Source organism: Pollicipes pollicipes, unplaced genomic scaffold (assembly GCF_011947565.3).
Source record: "Pollicipes pollicipes isolate AB1234 unplaced genomic scaffold, Ppol_2.1 Scaffold_4881;HRSCAF=5763_pilon_pilon_pilon, whole genome shotgun sequence".
Lineage (NCBI taxonomy): Eukaryota > Metazoa > Arthropoda > Thecostraca > Pollicipedomorpha > Pollicipedidae > Pollicipes > Pollicipes pollicipes.
The window spans coordinates 5,768,171-5,783,949 of NW_023596576.1; the positions used below are offsets into that span (position 1 = coordinate 5,768,171).

Sequence of the window (15,779 nt, forward strand, 5' to 3'; positions counted from 1 at the left end):
CATTTGCATGAGGTTTTTGGCTTAGATAGTCACCTTGAAGATCATCCTCCACAAGAATACCTTTGAAGGGAATGCTTCACATCTGGAGATATTGAAGCAAGCATCAGATGCAATGAAATAAGGTCATGTATAACTATTGGTATACTTTTAAGCGGAGACGACTGCTCTAGGTAACAAAATTTTTCTATCTAGTCAATATGCTCCTCATTACGTCATTGTTTGATTGCGTCATCGTACCTCGTACAACATTGGGCAATGGAGTGGCAATGTTAGGATGACGTTATTATGGCGTCATGGATGCCTGGGTGACCTTGAAATAGTCTGCACAAAATAGCCTGCACATCTTTGCGGGCATGTGGCTCGGAGATTGGAGGGGTAAAGGTCTTAGGAAGGGCAGGGCTGTGAACCACACCGAATGATCGTCAAGATGGCTATTTCAGTTTAAAACCTCATACAAATATGGAACACTTTCTTTAAAGGGAATGCTGGTCGCTTATAGCTTGCTTTGTTGTGATTTTTTCCTGAGGTTTTGCACATCAACCGTGAGCAAAATGTCCTCTTTTTCTTGCTTTCATTGTCAGATGTTTAATGCGCGTGCAACCACTGCCAGAGCGTCCACACGCCCGTACCCACTGGCCGAGCCTCTGCATGCTGCCACGCAGTGTTCGGTCGTCCTTGCGCCTGCACCCAGTGCCGGAGCCCCTGCATGCTGCCACGCAGTGTTCGGTCGTCCTTGCGCCTGCACCCAGTGCCGGAGCCCCGGCATGCTGCCATCCAGTGCTCGGTCGTCCTTGCGCCTGCACCCACTGCCGGAGCCTCTGCATGCTGCCACGCAGTGCTCGGTCGTCTTCGTGTCGGGTCGACATAGCCCGCCCCGAGCTGCCACACCCGGGACGTCGAACCGTCTGCCGGCCACTCATCTCAGCGGCCAAACCTGTTTAAGAGCCCATTACGGCCCACCCCCGGCCGGCGGCCTGCACGGGAGACGACAGCTGCACCAGCGGCCGGCCTCGCCGCCGCCCTGCCGCCGTGCAGACGGCGCAGAGAGCGCAGCGACGGCTCAGGCGGGGGCGTTACCTTGGCGACTTGGTCACGTCGCTTACTTTGCCTTATCCGACCCTGCCTTGCCACCTACATTCGACCGGTTAGGCCTCTGACTTGTACGTGGTACGCTGAGGCCGACTTCTATTAAGTTATCCGAGTAACCTAAAAGTAACGCACCAGGGGCCTTAATCCACAGCTGACATTTGTGGGCATGGGATGTCATGTGTCTGCTGTCTTCTGGTAAGATCACTGGCCTGCTGTCGTGTGTCCGCTGCCACCGGCTTACTTGCCCACAAACCGCTGCATTGCCATGTTTTGTATTGTGACCGACCAGTTCACACGCGCACACAGTGCGTGAGCATAGGTCAGGGCATCTCGCCCGCGTGGACACACGCACGTCCTCATCGGTCCATGCCCAGAATCTCGCCCTCCTCCTGCCCCGACCACCCTTGTGTCTCACCCATCAACCGGTCGCACATGCGTCTTCTTCATTTGCTCCTGTGCCTTGTACACGACTGTGTTTTTTCTACCCCTTCGCCTCACGCACTCCTGTGTCTTACATGCCCCTGCGCATCCCCCATACGTGTGCTCCACCCATCCTTGTGCCTGTACCGCTTTGTCTTGTGTCAGCTTTGTCCGCCCCTGTGTCCCATTTGCTCCGCATCTCGCCCGACCTTATTTCTGGCGAGCCTCCTGTGTTTTTCCGTCACTGAGTCTCCTGCGCCTGTGTCTCAGCGGCTCATTTGTCTCGTCCACCTGTCTGTTTCAGTCCACCCTGTGCCCCGTCCACCCCCGCGTATCACCGGTCCCTGTGCCTCACACCCACCCCTGTATCTCGTGTCTCCGTGTCTCGCCCGTCCCTGCGTTTCACCCGTCCCTGCGTCTCACCCGTCGCTGCGTCTCACCTGTCCCTGCGTCTCACCCGTCGCTCTGTCTCACCCGTCCTTGCATCTCACCCGTCGCTCTGTCTCACCCATCCCTCTGTCTCACCCGTTCCTGCGTCTCACCCGCCCCTCTATCTCACCCGTCCCTGCGTCTCACCCGTCCCTCTGTCTCACTCTCTTTGCGTCTCATCCGTCCCTCTGTCTCACCCGTCCCTGCGTCTCACCCGTCCCTCTGTCTCACCCGCCCCTGCGTCTCATCCGTCCCTCTGTCTCACCCGTCCCTGCGTCTCACCCGTCCCTCTGTCTCACCCGTCCCTGCGTCTCACCCGTCCCTCTGTCTCACTCTCTCTGCGCCGGTGCCGAGGCCCGACCCCACCCCGTGATGAAACGCTCCGTCGCGCTGCACTGCCGGCGCGCGACCCGCGCCGCGTCTGCGCCGCTGTAATGGGATATTGTTTGCACGACACAATGCGTCCGGTGCCGCCAGCCGGCAGCGCCGATGGCAGCGGCGGCCCACTCGCTCCCCGTGACTCGGGCTGCTTAGCGGCGGAGTGGGACCGCTGCCACCTGCGAGGGGCAAGACGAAGTCCGATGATGCCGTCATGGTGTGGAAGAATCACATGGGCTATTATTTGCGAAATGTAGCAGTGAAATGTGAAATTCAGCAGTCGTGGTACAGTATTATATTGTTGACTGGCTGGTGCAGGATATAATTCCTACCCAGCGTTTTACCAATGTTTGGGCGCGATGGGAGTGACCGAGTTTGCAAATGGTTGTAAAAAACCGCGATCAGAACGAAATTTGCAGCGGGACGAGGGCAGTGAGGTCAGGGATATATTTTTGACCTCCATTCACTGACCGGTATAGCATAATCACCCATTATGATGAACTTATAACTGGCCGAGTTCCGTGCCAACAAACAGCTCATGCACATACAGTGGATACATAATTTTTTATTATGTCCTTAACATCTTATCAAATAGCACCCACTGAATGTGCGGCATTTGTGGTGATTATTTAAATGGGAGACTTAAATCACGACAAAACCATACGCTATTTAAATATGACGTCAAATATGACAACATACTTCGCATATGGTGTACATGAATATGACATCACAAATGTGGTACATATAAATATGACATGGCAAATATTGTATAAACATCCAATGCTTGCAACTCTGCTCATCGTAGCAGGTAATACAGATTATGCAAACGTCGATAACATGACTCCAAAATAATCAGTCATTCAAGCTCCCATATCCAAGCACCACACCCATCTATTACGGTAAGGGCTACGGGAATTACAGACGATTAAACGGTAGGCATCGATCGGCCGCACCGAGAATAACATTGGAAAGCATTTATCGAAAGAAATTATATCATCAAGGTTCCCACATCTCTCAGCACCAGATACCTCGTGCTCTACACGTTGATCTAGACATTTACCGGTGCCATTGTCTGCTCTCTTCTCCGTCAGTACTTTGAAGTTCGCAGTCGCTGCGAGTCCTGGTCACAGAGAGACGGACCTGCTTGCGACGCGCGCTCTTTACTTTAAAAAACTTTAAGTCTTGCCTTTTCCATGTCGATGCATTTAGAGGTGAAATACTGGTGGTATTACCACATTGCAGAAATGTACCGCCAAATGAATTGGTCTGTGTTTTATCGCCTGAGAATATTGCAACGTAACTTAAAAGGACTGTCCTGCTCGTTGCTGACCTTTCATATCGGCGTGATCAGTTCTTGCAAATAAGTCCAACAAAAGCGTTGCTGGCCAATCAGGTCTGCTCCATCGAAGCTACGCAATTACCGGCAAGATACAGTAGATTACAATGAGTGCTCGAACCGCGGCCTCGCTCGTAAAACATATTATTTATACGTGCTATTCACATTCTATGTTAATTCATAGACTGCACCACCCACTTGCCATTCAAAGATACATTTATCCGCGAGTGTTTCAATTATCCTTGATTTGAAACAGCCGTTGTGGGGGTGTACAAAGCCCCTGCTGGACATTCGCAGTAAATGTAAATGAGGGGCGTGTGTTTGGGGGTGTATTGTGTGCAGGTATATGTGTGTGTCAGTCACAGTCATAATCACAAAATTATGAAGCATCAGAAAAGAGATGCGGAGACATCCTTAACAGCGCGACCGCGCACAACCTCGACCAGCACCGCCGCTGCCAGCTGCTCGACTTTAGCCGCCGCCGCAGCTTCTCAGCCAAGGCCGCCTCCAGCTCCCTAAACAGAGCAGCCGCCGCCAGCTCCTCAAATAGAGCGCCGCCACCAGCTCCTTAAACAGAGCCGCTGCCGCCACAGTGTCATTGACCAGAGCCGTCGCCACTGTCAGTTCGTCAGTCAGGGCTGCCACTGCCAGCAGCTCGACCAGAGCCGCCGAAGTGCATCAACCAGACACGCCGACACCGCCAGCTGCTCAGCTACCAAAGTATCATCTAAGGGAAACAGCTGGAACGATGATGAAAATCCCTCCGACTGTGTTGTGGCTTACCGTCCGCCGAATCGATAAGAGAAATTGGTTTACAAAGGCTGACAAAGGCCTGTGCATGCCGCTGAGATTTGCGCCAAAAAGGCATCACAAGTACTTCTGTCTTCTTTCACGGCCAGTGTGGATGAGAAAACCAAAACCAAATTCGGATTTCAGGGGGCGCTTAAAGAAAATGAACAGGAGAAGATCCAGGGGAGAGACAAAGTTCCTCAAAGTCTCACCGCGTTGTTTGATGCTCGAGACGATGAAACGAAAAAACCCGTGGTATTTTGGAATGGTTCACAGAAGTACGTAACCGGTAAAGAATATAAAATCACTGAAGATATGCAACAGAGCTATTTTTAGAGACTTGATCCGAACCCTTTGAATGGATGGATTTCTGGCATCAGAGGTCACGTTAAGCAATGCTTTTTGTATGAGCCCTGACCCCTACCATCCAATCGCGCAATTTTGGGCAACGGCAGAACTTAATGTCGAGAGTGTAACATGCTGCAATGCTCGGCTCGGTCCATCTTGCCCTCTGACGTCATCTCATCTTAAGCGCGGGCGCTGCCACCGGTCGCAAGCCATACCTGTCAAGGGCAAATAGCGAGCGTCCTAAAGTGACTCGAACCCAACCCACCACGGTTGGGTGAATCGGAAGGCAGGCGCTCTAACCAACTGAGCATCGGGACGAATCCGCCCACGTTCGTATTGTTCGGCCAAAACGGCCATGTTAACATTGTTCAGTTTACTGGTGATAGTAGGCATACCGATTAAGTGATGGCCCAGGAACTATGTGTATCATTTCAATACCGTGGCGGCGGTGTGATGAAGGCCGCGTAATTTGGCAGCGGTGGCACCAACCACGTGATGTTGCAAGGATGCTATCACAGCCCGGCAACGTAAGCCGAATCCACTTCTCGTTTGGGCAGGAGTTGAGCCACAAAGCTACATCATCATCGCACCTGTCTGACCCACGTGCTAGCTCAGCAGCTGAGGAGCTGGCGATGGCGGCTCTGGTTGAGAGGCTGTTGGCGGCTGGTCTGATCTAGCTGCTGACGGTGGCGGCTCTGTTTGTGGAGCTGAAAGTGGTGGTGGCTTTGGTTGAGGTGCTGACGACGGCGGCTTCGGCGGCCCAGCTTCAGGAGCTGGTGTCGGCGAAGACTGTTTGGGGAGCTGGCGGTGACGGCTCTGATCGAGCGGCTGGTGGGGGTGGTGCTGGTTGAGGAGCTAGTGGCGGCGATTCCAGCCCAACAGCTGGCGGCGGCGACGGCTCTAGATGAACAGTTGACGGCGGTGCTGGCTGGGCAGTTGGTGGCAGTTTTCAAGTCATCTATGTAAATGGTACGTAGGTGATAACTTGATAATTGCCAATCAAACTGCTGTCATCATAAGCTAGTGGCCCCCTTTTACTGGACACTCCACTGATTGACATTTTCATCAATAATCTAAAACAAATTAACCCATTATTGAAACAAAAGCATTGTTAGGATTCAGAATCCTACCAGAGGGTTCGTGGTAGTTACATCAGTGGGAGTAGAAAATCCAGTCAGCATTTTTTGGGGGTTTAATGGCTTTTCAATCCGCTTAATCCATGTGGCCTGACAAAGTCTGAAATCCCGTCCGGTCCTAATCCGTGTGTTACCCACATTTTGTTGGTCGGGGCCAGCCCGCTAATCCGATCCGTCCACCCCCGAGAATCGATCCAACCGGATCCACTCAGCACCCTTGGATCGGTCTAATCGAATCCATTCACCATCCGCGGATCGGTTCAATCGGATCCATCCACCACCCGTAGGTCGGTCCAACCGGATCAATCCACTATCCGCGGATCGGTATAATCGGATTCATCCACCACCCGCGGGTCAGTCCAATCGGATCCATCCACCACCCGTGGATCAGTCCAATCGGATCCATCCACCAGCCATGGATCAGTCCAATCGGATCCATCCACAATCCGTGGACCGGTCCAGTCGGATCCCCACACCACCCGTGGATCAGTCCAATCGGGTCCATCCACCCCCGCGGATCGCGCCATCCGTGAAGCGCTCCACAGCCTGGCTCTCCCTGTGGCGCACCGCTGAGGTAATGATCTCCTTCACCAATCGTCGGCCCGCAACGCTGCGATAGTTACTTATGCAAAGTTCTTTGATCTCCATGGTTCGCAAGGAACGTGAGTCTCATGTGTTGGTACTGACAGTTATGGGATGCGTAGGCGATGAAGCTGAGGAAAAGTTGTCAAGTGACAGTATTGCAATTGTTCGGCATTTCCGGGTGTTAAAAAACTGCTTTTATCACTAGTTCGTATTCGTTGCAGGAAATATATTTTAGCACACTTTTTAACAAACCTATTCATCTGACTGAGCGTTGTTACGTCTTGACAATAGGGATCTTATCGCTTTTGACATCACACTTAATGATAATGGGTTACGTCTTCTGTCTTAAACGTACATAAATTTGAAATGTTTCAACGCAGTTACCCACCACAACAGTAACATTGTATTACATCAACGCCTACCTTAAAGGAAAGAGAGCCCATAACCTTTCAACGAATAAATATTAACGGCATTAACCATAACCAGCACATCAGCGTGAAACGTCTCCAAGAGCTGATCGACGGCCCGAATCGATTGCGGAGAGATATGCACAAAGTTGGAATCAGAAATCTGAAAAAATGCACATTGTTTGTGATCAGCCGCACGGAGGAGAGGCCCCGACTGCTCAGAGCGGAGAGGCCTGGCTGCCAGACCTCACACGCAGGCAAGGGTGTGCCAGCTATCTTGCACAGATCTTCCACATGTCTGTGTCCAAATTTGTTCCCTACACATCAACATCAGATCGTCCTAAACCATCCGTCACAGCGCAGCTCCATATATGCAAATGATCGATTCGATTGAGGCACTGTCATCTATGCTGCTGACTTCAGTACCTCGCAGTCTTTTGATATATGCATCGTTGATAGACAGGCAACATCTGCCGATATCCAGCTATGGACTGCTTATTGGCCTCCAACAGGACGCTTTCACACTCCGCCCTTCAGCCTCCAGTGGAAGCATGTTGAGCCAGTCCGCTGACTCGAACGACATCGCGCTGACCAGACATCGAGACCTGACTACTCACGTTTTGGTTATTTATCTCCAAAACTCAAGCGCTGGCAACCAAGATTCATGGGCTTCCTTATGCGCGAAGACATGACAGCTACCAAGATCTAGCGTCGCGGCGCTTAACGTATGGCCCTGCGGGTACGGACTCGCGGCGAAACTGGATCCAGCGCGGCGGCGGCGGTCCGCCGGGCCGGCCGGCTCCGGTGGCGGCGTGTCGTAACCGCGCCGGCGCCTGACCTGACCTCGAGGGCGGGACGCCTGCCCCGGCAGCGACAACGACAGCCGGCGCGCCGGCGCCTGACCTGACATCGAGGACACGACGCCTGCCCCGGCAGCGGCGCGCCGACAGCCGGGCGGCGCTGGCGCCCGGGCGGCAGCTGGGCTGGCTGCCGAGCGGCGGCGTCCGGTACGCTGGTGCGGTGGCACTGTGCGGGCTGCTGGCAAGCGGGGCGGCGTTTCGGTACGACTGGTGGCGGTGGCAGCTGTGCCGGCAGCCGGGGCGGGCGGCGGTCCGGGCGGCAGCCGGGACGGCGGCGTCCCGGTACGCTGGGTGCGGTGGCAGCTGTGCTGGTCTGTCCGGAGCGGCGGCGTCCAGCACGCTGGTTGCGGTGGCCAGCTGTGCTGGCTGACCGGACGCGGGCGGCGGTCCCAGCACGCCTGGTGGCGGTGTATCTGTGCTGGCTGCCGAAGCGGCGGCGTCCAGCACGCTGGTGCGGTGGCAGCTGTGCTGGCAGCCGGAGCGGCGGCGTCCGGTACGCTGGTGCGGTGGCAGCTGTACTGGCAGCCGGAGCGGCGGCGTCTGGTACGCTGGTGCGGTGGCAGCTGTACTGGCAGCCGGAGCGGCGGCGTCCGGTACGCTGGTGCGGTGGCAGCTGTACTGGCAGCCAGAGCGGCGGCGTCTGGTACGCTGGTGCGGTGGCAGCTGTGCTGGCAGCCAGAGCGGCGGCGTCTGGTGCGCTGGTGCGGTGGCAGCTGTGCTGGCTGCCCTGCGGGCACTTTGCTGTGTTCTCTGAGATAGAAAAACAACTCGCCAGCGGTGATTTACAGAAAGGTTGTTGCCGTAGCTTGAACATAGGCCACCATTGCCATGTATTCATGACGTCATCAAAGCAGATATGTATATTCATGGCACCAGCCTCGATGTTCATTGGCTAAATGCTCTAAATGCCAAATGCTCTTCATCAAGTACATGATCGTCCCGTGACGTGTTCTCATGAGGCTCAAAGATGCGTGTGGTTGCGGAGTGCCAAGCCCACAGCGTCGGCCACGAACGGGGCCAGAGTCATGCAGTGGGCACGTTTCCATGTAGCCACGAGAATGAAAAGCTATAAGTTAATTTGCCATTCCCGTACAGATCTCCAACAACCCAAGATTTAACAGGGAACCCACTCGGTGCCGGCCTGTCCTGCTTGTGGCTCGAGATGGGTCCATGAGGCCGTTATAAAAAAAAATGCGGCCTGCCCGCGCTCTGCACCTGACTCCCCGGCGTGGCCCGACTAATAATCTTGATTAGAATAACTCGCGCTTTACGGCCGCTTGATCCCGCCGTAACCCAACAGCGGCCGCAGGCAGTGCCTCTGGACACCCTTCACCTCCCGTGCGAGTGGCTGATGGACCACCACCTGCTCGGACTGGGCCGTGAGGCTCGGCGGCATCCCAGCTCCGGCTGGCGGTCAATGGCCTGCCCGGCGGCCGTTGGTCTGCCCCGGCGGCCACTAGTCTGCCCTGGCGGTTGCTGGTCTGCCCTGGCGGTTACTGGCCTGCCCCGGTGGCCACTGGTCTTCCCCAGCGGTCCTTGATTGATCTGCCCCGGCGGTCGTTGGTCTGCTCCGGCGCTCACTGGCCTGCTCCAGCGGCCACTGATTAGTCTGCCCCGGCGGCCACTAGTCTGCCCTGGCGGTTACTGGTCTGCCCTGGCGCCACTGGCCTGCCCCGGCGGCCACAAGTCCCAGCCTCGCCGTCTGCGGTTGCCGGTCCCGGAGTCTGCAGTTGCCGGCCCCGGACACTCGGCGAACGTCGGCATCTCTCACACTGGGACGCTGCCGGCCTGCATTCCTCGCCTGCACGGAATGTTCACTGGCGCGGGCCTCGGCGGTCTGCATCCACGTCTGGTGCCCACGGCGGCCTGCGTCCACGTCTGGTGCTGACGGCGGTCTGCATCCACGTCTGGTGCCGACGGCGGTCTGCATTCCTCGTCTCATGGCAACAGCGGTCTGCATTCCTCGTCTCATGGCAACAGCGGTCTGCATTCCTCGTCTGGTGCCGGCTGCATTCCTCGATGACGATGGCGGTCTGTATTTCTTGTCTGGTGCCAACGGAGGTTTGCTTCCCTCGTCTGATTGCGCTGGTAGTCTGCATTTCTCGTCTGATCGCGATGGCTGTCTACATTCCACGTCTGTTTGCGATTTTGGTCTGCTGCAATCCTCGTCTAGTTGCGATGACGGCCCGCATTCGTCCTCTGGTGACGACGGCGGCCTCAGCTCCTCATCTGCTGACGACGGCGCCCTCAGCTCCTCGTCTGCGGACGATGGCGGTCTGCGCTCCCCATCTGCTGATGACGGCGGCCTCAGCTCCTCGTCTGCTGACGACGGCGGCATCAGCTCCTCGTCTGCTGACGACGGCGGCCTCAGCTCCTCGTCTGCTGACGACGGCGGCCTCAGCTCCTCGTCTGCTGACGATGGTGGTCTGCGCTCCCCGTGTGCTGACGACGGCGGCCTCAGCTTCTCATCTGCGGACGATGGCGGTCTGCGCTCCCCGTCTGCTGACGACGGCGGCCTCAGCTCCTCGTCTGCTGACGACGGCGGCCTCAGCTCCTCGTCTGCCGACGACGGCGGCCTCAGCCCCTCGTCTGCCGACGATGGCGGTCTGCGCTCCCGTCTGGCGATGACGCCGGCACATTTATCGTCCGCCAAACCCCTCATTGGTCCGCATGGTTCGTTAATTTTGAGTCGTTGCCAAGGGGCATTCGTTGATGATAACGAATAGCCTTTGTTGGTTGGGCTTGCTTCGCTTTCCCACCGTTCGGAACCGTTATATTTCGTCAATCGGCGTCAGCTATCGGACGGCGAAACCAGTTCACTGAGTAACTTGTTCATTACAACACAGCGAGCCTAATGATCCGGATCAAAGTTGCGGGAAAAACTGAACCCATTGCTCGGGCGGGACGACATGGAAATCAGCTCATGGGAAGGCCCAGTATAGTAAGGCTCAGTACAGTGTCAGGAACTCTTTCGCAGCTTATTTACTTCAAATATATTTTAGAAAAGACTGACCTGACAGATTTAGAGAAACGATATAACGCCAGATTATTTTTTTAAAAATGGATCTACGGATGAAATGAAAGCGGCTGTGATAAGAAACGGTTATTGAATGGGGGGGGGGGGGGAGGGGGGCTAAAGACTGGTATGTCGGTCCAAGCCGGCAGCCTAAAAATTTCATGGCCATGAAAATTTGTGAATCCAGGGACATGCTGGACTTGAATACGTTTTGGGTCAGACGCATTTAATGCCTGGATGGGTGTGTCCCATTAAATCAGCGTAAGCCATCGGAAGCCCACATATCAGCCAAATTAATTTATGATAATGTCGAGATGTACCTGGAAGAGGACTGAATATCAAACGTCCGTTAATTCACCGCTCTGTGGTGCAGCCCATCGACCTTCATAACGTCCACGGCGGAAACTTCTGGACGCGAACGACCTGCATCTGAAATATGGACAGGGTAATTTTCTATTGGAGTGATCAATATTGCATGCTTTACTGCGTTCTTGGAAGCAAGCCAGCCCCCAGGATAAGCCTATACATGTTAGCCTTCCTGCCGCTTTCGAACAGCTTAAAAAGCGTATTGAAACGGCAACATTGGGCTATAGCGCATTGTTTCCGCATTTCAGACCCCGTGAAACCCCAGGGAAAACGGGAGCATAAACCGCGGCCGACGAACCAAGACCAGTGGGACGAAACATAGCGATCATTTTACCCACAACAGATAACCTCGAATAAAATTTCTTCAGGTCAGAAGGCTGCGCAGAATTTTGCCATCAAAGGCTTGTTCCGCCTCCACGGAATCAAAGAGGCTGATCAGCGCCAGCGTTTCCAGAGTCATTCAGAAAACATTTTTGATTCTTTCTGGTTTTGCTCTCTGTCGATAGAATTGAAATATAGAACAGTATAAGATAGTACAAGACAAAACTTGATAGATAGTAGAATATATAACAGAAAAAGATAGAATATACAATAGAATAGCATGGCAAGATACAGTATAGAATAGGATGACAGAGTAAGGAATAGAATAGGATAATATAATTTAGAATAGAAGAGGGTAGTAGAATGTGGAATAGAATAATCGATAGAAACGGATATGCTTTCGATAAGCCTCAACCAATATCACGAAATCATTTGACCCTGCAATTGCAAATTGCCATTTCTGCCAATTGCCAAATTCAATTGCTATTGCTATTTGCGCATGGCGCACCTTACTGCAACCATATCAGTTTACAGGGGTATTGTATCATTCATCTGCTCATCCCATAACGGTCCTTACCAGCCCAAAGCCCATTCATTTTACTGCAGCAGTCGTCATTGTGACGTCAAACTTTGTGTGATGTCGCTTACACTGCCATCGTGAGTGGGCCGGGTGAAGGAAAAAGTGCGGACCGGACCACGTCCGCTGTTGTCACCTCAAGGCCCGGGAGCGTGGATAGATGGGATCTCTCCACCGGCACGCAGGCGCAGTCTGCAGATCCCACACTGGCGCCTTCGCTAATTTGTCAAGCACCGTACCGCCTGGGCGGCCGACCGTGGCTGAGCCTCGCGCGCGCCTGTACGGCTTCCGTCCGCCCGGCACGGCTCGTCCGGCGCGAGCCGCGGCCTGGTTCCCGGGCGGCTGTCCCCCAGCGGCCGGCGTCGCCAACATGCAGCGTCCTGTGGAGTGTAGCGCCTGAGCGGCGTGGTCCCTGCCAAGCCGGCCGTGATCGGGTTGGCCACACAGCGGCGTGCCCCCGGGCACTGCACCTGCGCCACCTGACGCTTCTGACGTCACGACACTGCGGTCGCGTCGCTGGTGCTCGCGGTCAAGATAAGCCGGCGCGGTGTCGGTGTCGGAGAGGCAGCAGCAGATTTTGAAAGCCGATCAACACGTTTGTCAAATGTACTTTCAAAACGAAGCACAAAGTAACTAGTTATTCATCAGTGACTCTGTTCCTTAGAGGCTGTTGCATCGGTGGAAAAATATCTAGCTACTGTGACTGCGATCCTGACGATACTTGCGTACAAGCTGATTATTCCGATCCATTGGTGTATTCGTTCGACAACAATCTCTGAACAGATGTCTTGAAAGCGACAAGGCGAAGCCATATGTTTATGTTGTCGCTGTCGCGCCACTGACAATAAATCACCCTTAGCCGCGACTTTGGGCCTTTTCCGTCTGACTTCACAACCCACTCTTCACCTTGGGTGGCCGACCTCGGCTCAAGGTGGTTCATTATGTGCCCGGGAAGATGGATTGTTGTCTGGCGATATTTCCGTCTCTCCGTCTGGTATGCACTCCGTATTAGTGATTTCCATCAAATCGCGACTCCACCCGGTACGCTGCCCAACAAGGCGTCCGCGCCCCCAAATCGCTGACGACCACGCCACATATGGAAGCGACCCGCTTCGGCTTCGAACATTTGTTTAAAAGAGGGATCCATCTTACTTTTATAAAACGGTCGCCTGTCGGACCCATGTGCGCGTTCGCACAGCCGCCCGCAAACTTATTTACTATATTTAAGCAGAGGTGAACGGTAAACGCGGATCAACTTTCGACAGACTATATTTGCAACACCGACTGATGCGACACTGATTCAACACAGCACAACATGTCATTGTAACTGGTTGAAACAGCTTTTGATGCTTAAAACAGCCGTATTTACCAGACCAAGACGATAAGAGGATATGACATGGCGCGGTCAAGCCACTCATTAAGCTAAGCACACCAACGACTGTACAGACGACAAAACCAGAAGGCGCACGGAGGCAGTTTCTTGTATTGCCGTAGAGTCCTCAGCATGACCAGCTGGGTAGTGCCACGTGTCCAGAAGCAGCTATGCATGGGTCCGGAAACAGTGACGTATGGGCCGCTCAAATTGGGCAACAGCTGACTGTTGACGGTCGAGCTGTTTCTGCGCAGAGCAGATTACACGCGCGGAACGAATGAGTATTTGAATGTAGCTCACTCCTGGCATCTTGCCAGATGAAAGGACATGTGCAAATGTAAATGGGTAGCTAATCGTGAGTCTTCTGCACCCGATCATTATCCATGATTGCCTAAACTGCATAATGACATGATGTGATGATGTGATGTTCGCATAGCGTTGCCTTTCTTGTAAACATTTATAAAATGTGTTTGATCGGCGCTTGGAAAAAAGCGTGTGTCATTATTATGATTTTTGTTGTATGCTTTGTATATATATATATATATATATATATATATATATATATATATATATATATATAAACTCTATTCCATCTGGCGCCGACGGTGTCATCCAGTCAACGGCTTGTCCTCCTTTGGTAGTGGATATCTGTGGGGGGCAATTGTCTCTAGCGAAGCCCCAAACACGTACAGGTTTGAAAGCCATGTTTGGCATGGCATCACAACCGAATCGTTCCCGTCCTATTTTTCTGTTACGTTCATGTCCCATGACCCCTCGCTCATCTTAAGGTCATCACGGCGATTTGAGGTCACCAGATTTGCAACAGCTGGTCAACCCACGTACTGCAAATCGAGTGGTAAGGGTGAAGGTGAGGGTGACAGTTTTGTGAAACTTTGCCAGGCAATCTTCAGGTCGAAGCAGCAATGAAAAAAAAGCGTCAGTCTGAATTAATGTCAGTCTAATAGCATGCAAAATTAGAATTAAATCCGGTATTTATTGAAGCTGGGTTCGTCCACACATAAATTTGACGGGTTCCGAACTTCTCATGTGAAAGATTAACGCCGTCACACAGAAACGCTTCCTTTTCATAGGGCGCGGAACCCACTCTAGCAGCATGCATGAACATTGTGACAGCTCGTAGGAGGGAGAAGCCAGTTCTGCCTGCATCTGCTCGCATATGTATTTCGAGATTACGGATGCGAGCCACATTTGATTGGAATACGTTGGACACCATCATAAGGCAGCCAGTTCGGACGGCGCGAGGACATTTACGTAGATTAGCGCCTTGTAGATAAGACGGACGCTGTTTCTGCTTCTGATTATGGCCTACTTAATACGACACGTTGCCTATGAATACCTGCTCTGAACGCATGCCGGGCACAGCTTAATTGGGTATTCAGCCGACCGGCTGATGAGTCGCCTTTGCGGTGAATTCTGTGATCCGTATTTATGACTGGCCACCCGTCAGATTCCTGAGGTGGGCATGTGCTGTCCTGGGAATCATGGATGGATCAGCTGCGATTTTAATGTTTTGAAATTCCATTCGATAACCTATGTATCAGCTCAACACTTGGCCGTGCAATTCACCCACAGGTATGGTTGTCATGTTTTATGCGATAAAAGCGTGTCGCGCGCGCACATTTTTACGTGTGTGCATACTGTCGAACACGAATGTGCATTTTTGTGTGCAACCTGTTACTGAGTCAGAAACTGTGGGAATAACACTAGCTGTTTTTTCGGCGTTTAACTATTGTTTTAAGTTCATACTGTCTTACGTGATGCTTATCGCGCAAGCCATATCCACTTATCTCCGAAAACATTACCAGAAATAAAGAAACGTTCGACTTGTGAATGCCAGATGATTGCCTATATATCTACGTATACACACACACACACACACACACACACACACACACACACACACACACACACACCACACACACACACACACACACACACCACACACACACACCCACACACACACACACACACACACACACACACACACACACACACCCACACACACACACACACACACACACACACACACACACACACACACACACACACACACACACACACAACACACCACACACACACACACACACACACACACACACACACACACACACACACACACACACACACACACACACACCACACACACACACACACACACACACACACACATATATATATATATATATATATAATATATATATATATACATATATGCATGTAATGTATGGTGTAGACTTCTAGATGGCAGACATTGCAGATGCCTAAATAGCAATCTAATAAACTTCCACAGAAGCTGCAAGACAGCCGACGGACTTTGGTCACCGCCGCT

At 52.9% G+C, this 15,779-nt stretch overlaps 1 protein-coding gene across 1 annotated transcript in view; it reads left to right on the forward strand.

Annotated features, from left to right (window-relative positions):
• The first annotated feature begins 8,689 nt into the window (after window positions 1-8,689).
• Window positions 8,690-15,779, forward strand: part of LOC119099674 (trophinin) — a 35,057-nt gene continuing 27,967 nt past the window's right edge. Inside the window, exons 1-2 of the mRNA XM_037222737.1 lie at window positions 8,690-8,718; window positions 9,999-10,406. Of these exons, the coding sequence (XP_037078632.1) occupies window positions 8,690-8,718; window positions 9,999-10,406 (437 nt within the window). The remainder of the gene's footprint in view (window positions 8,719-9,998; window positions 10,407-15,779) is intronic.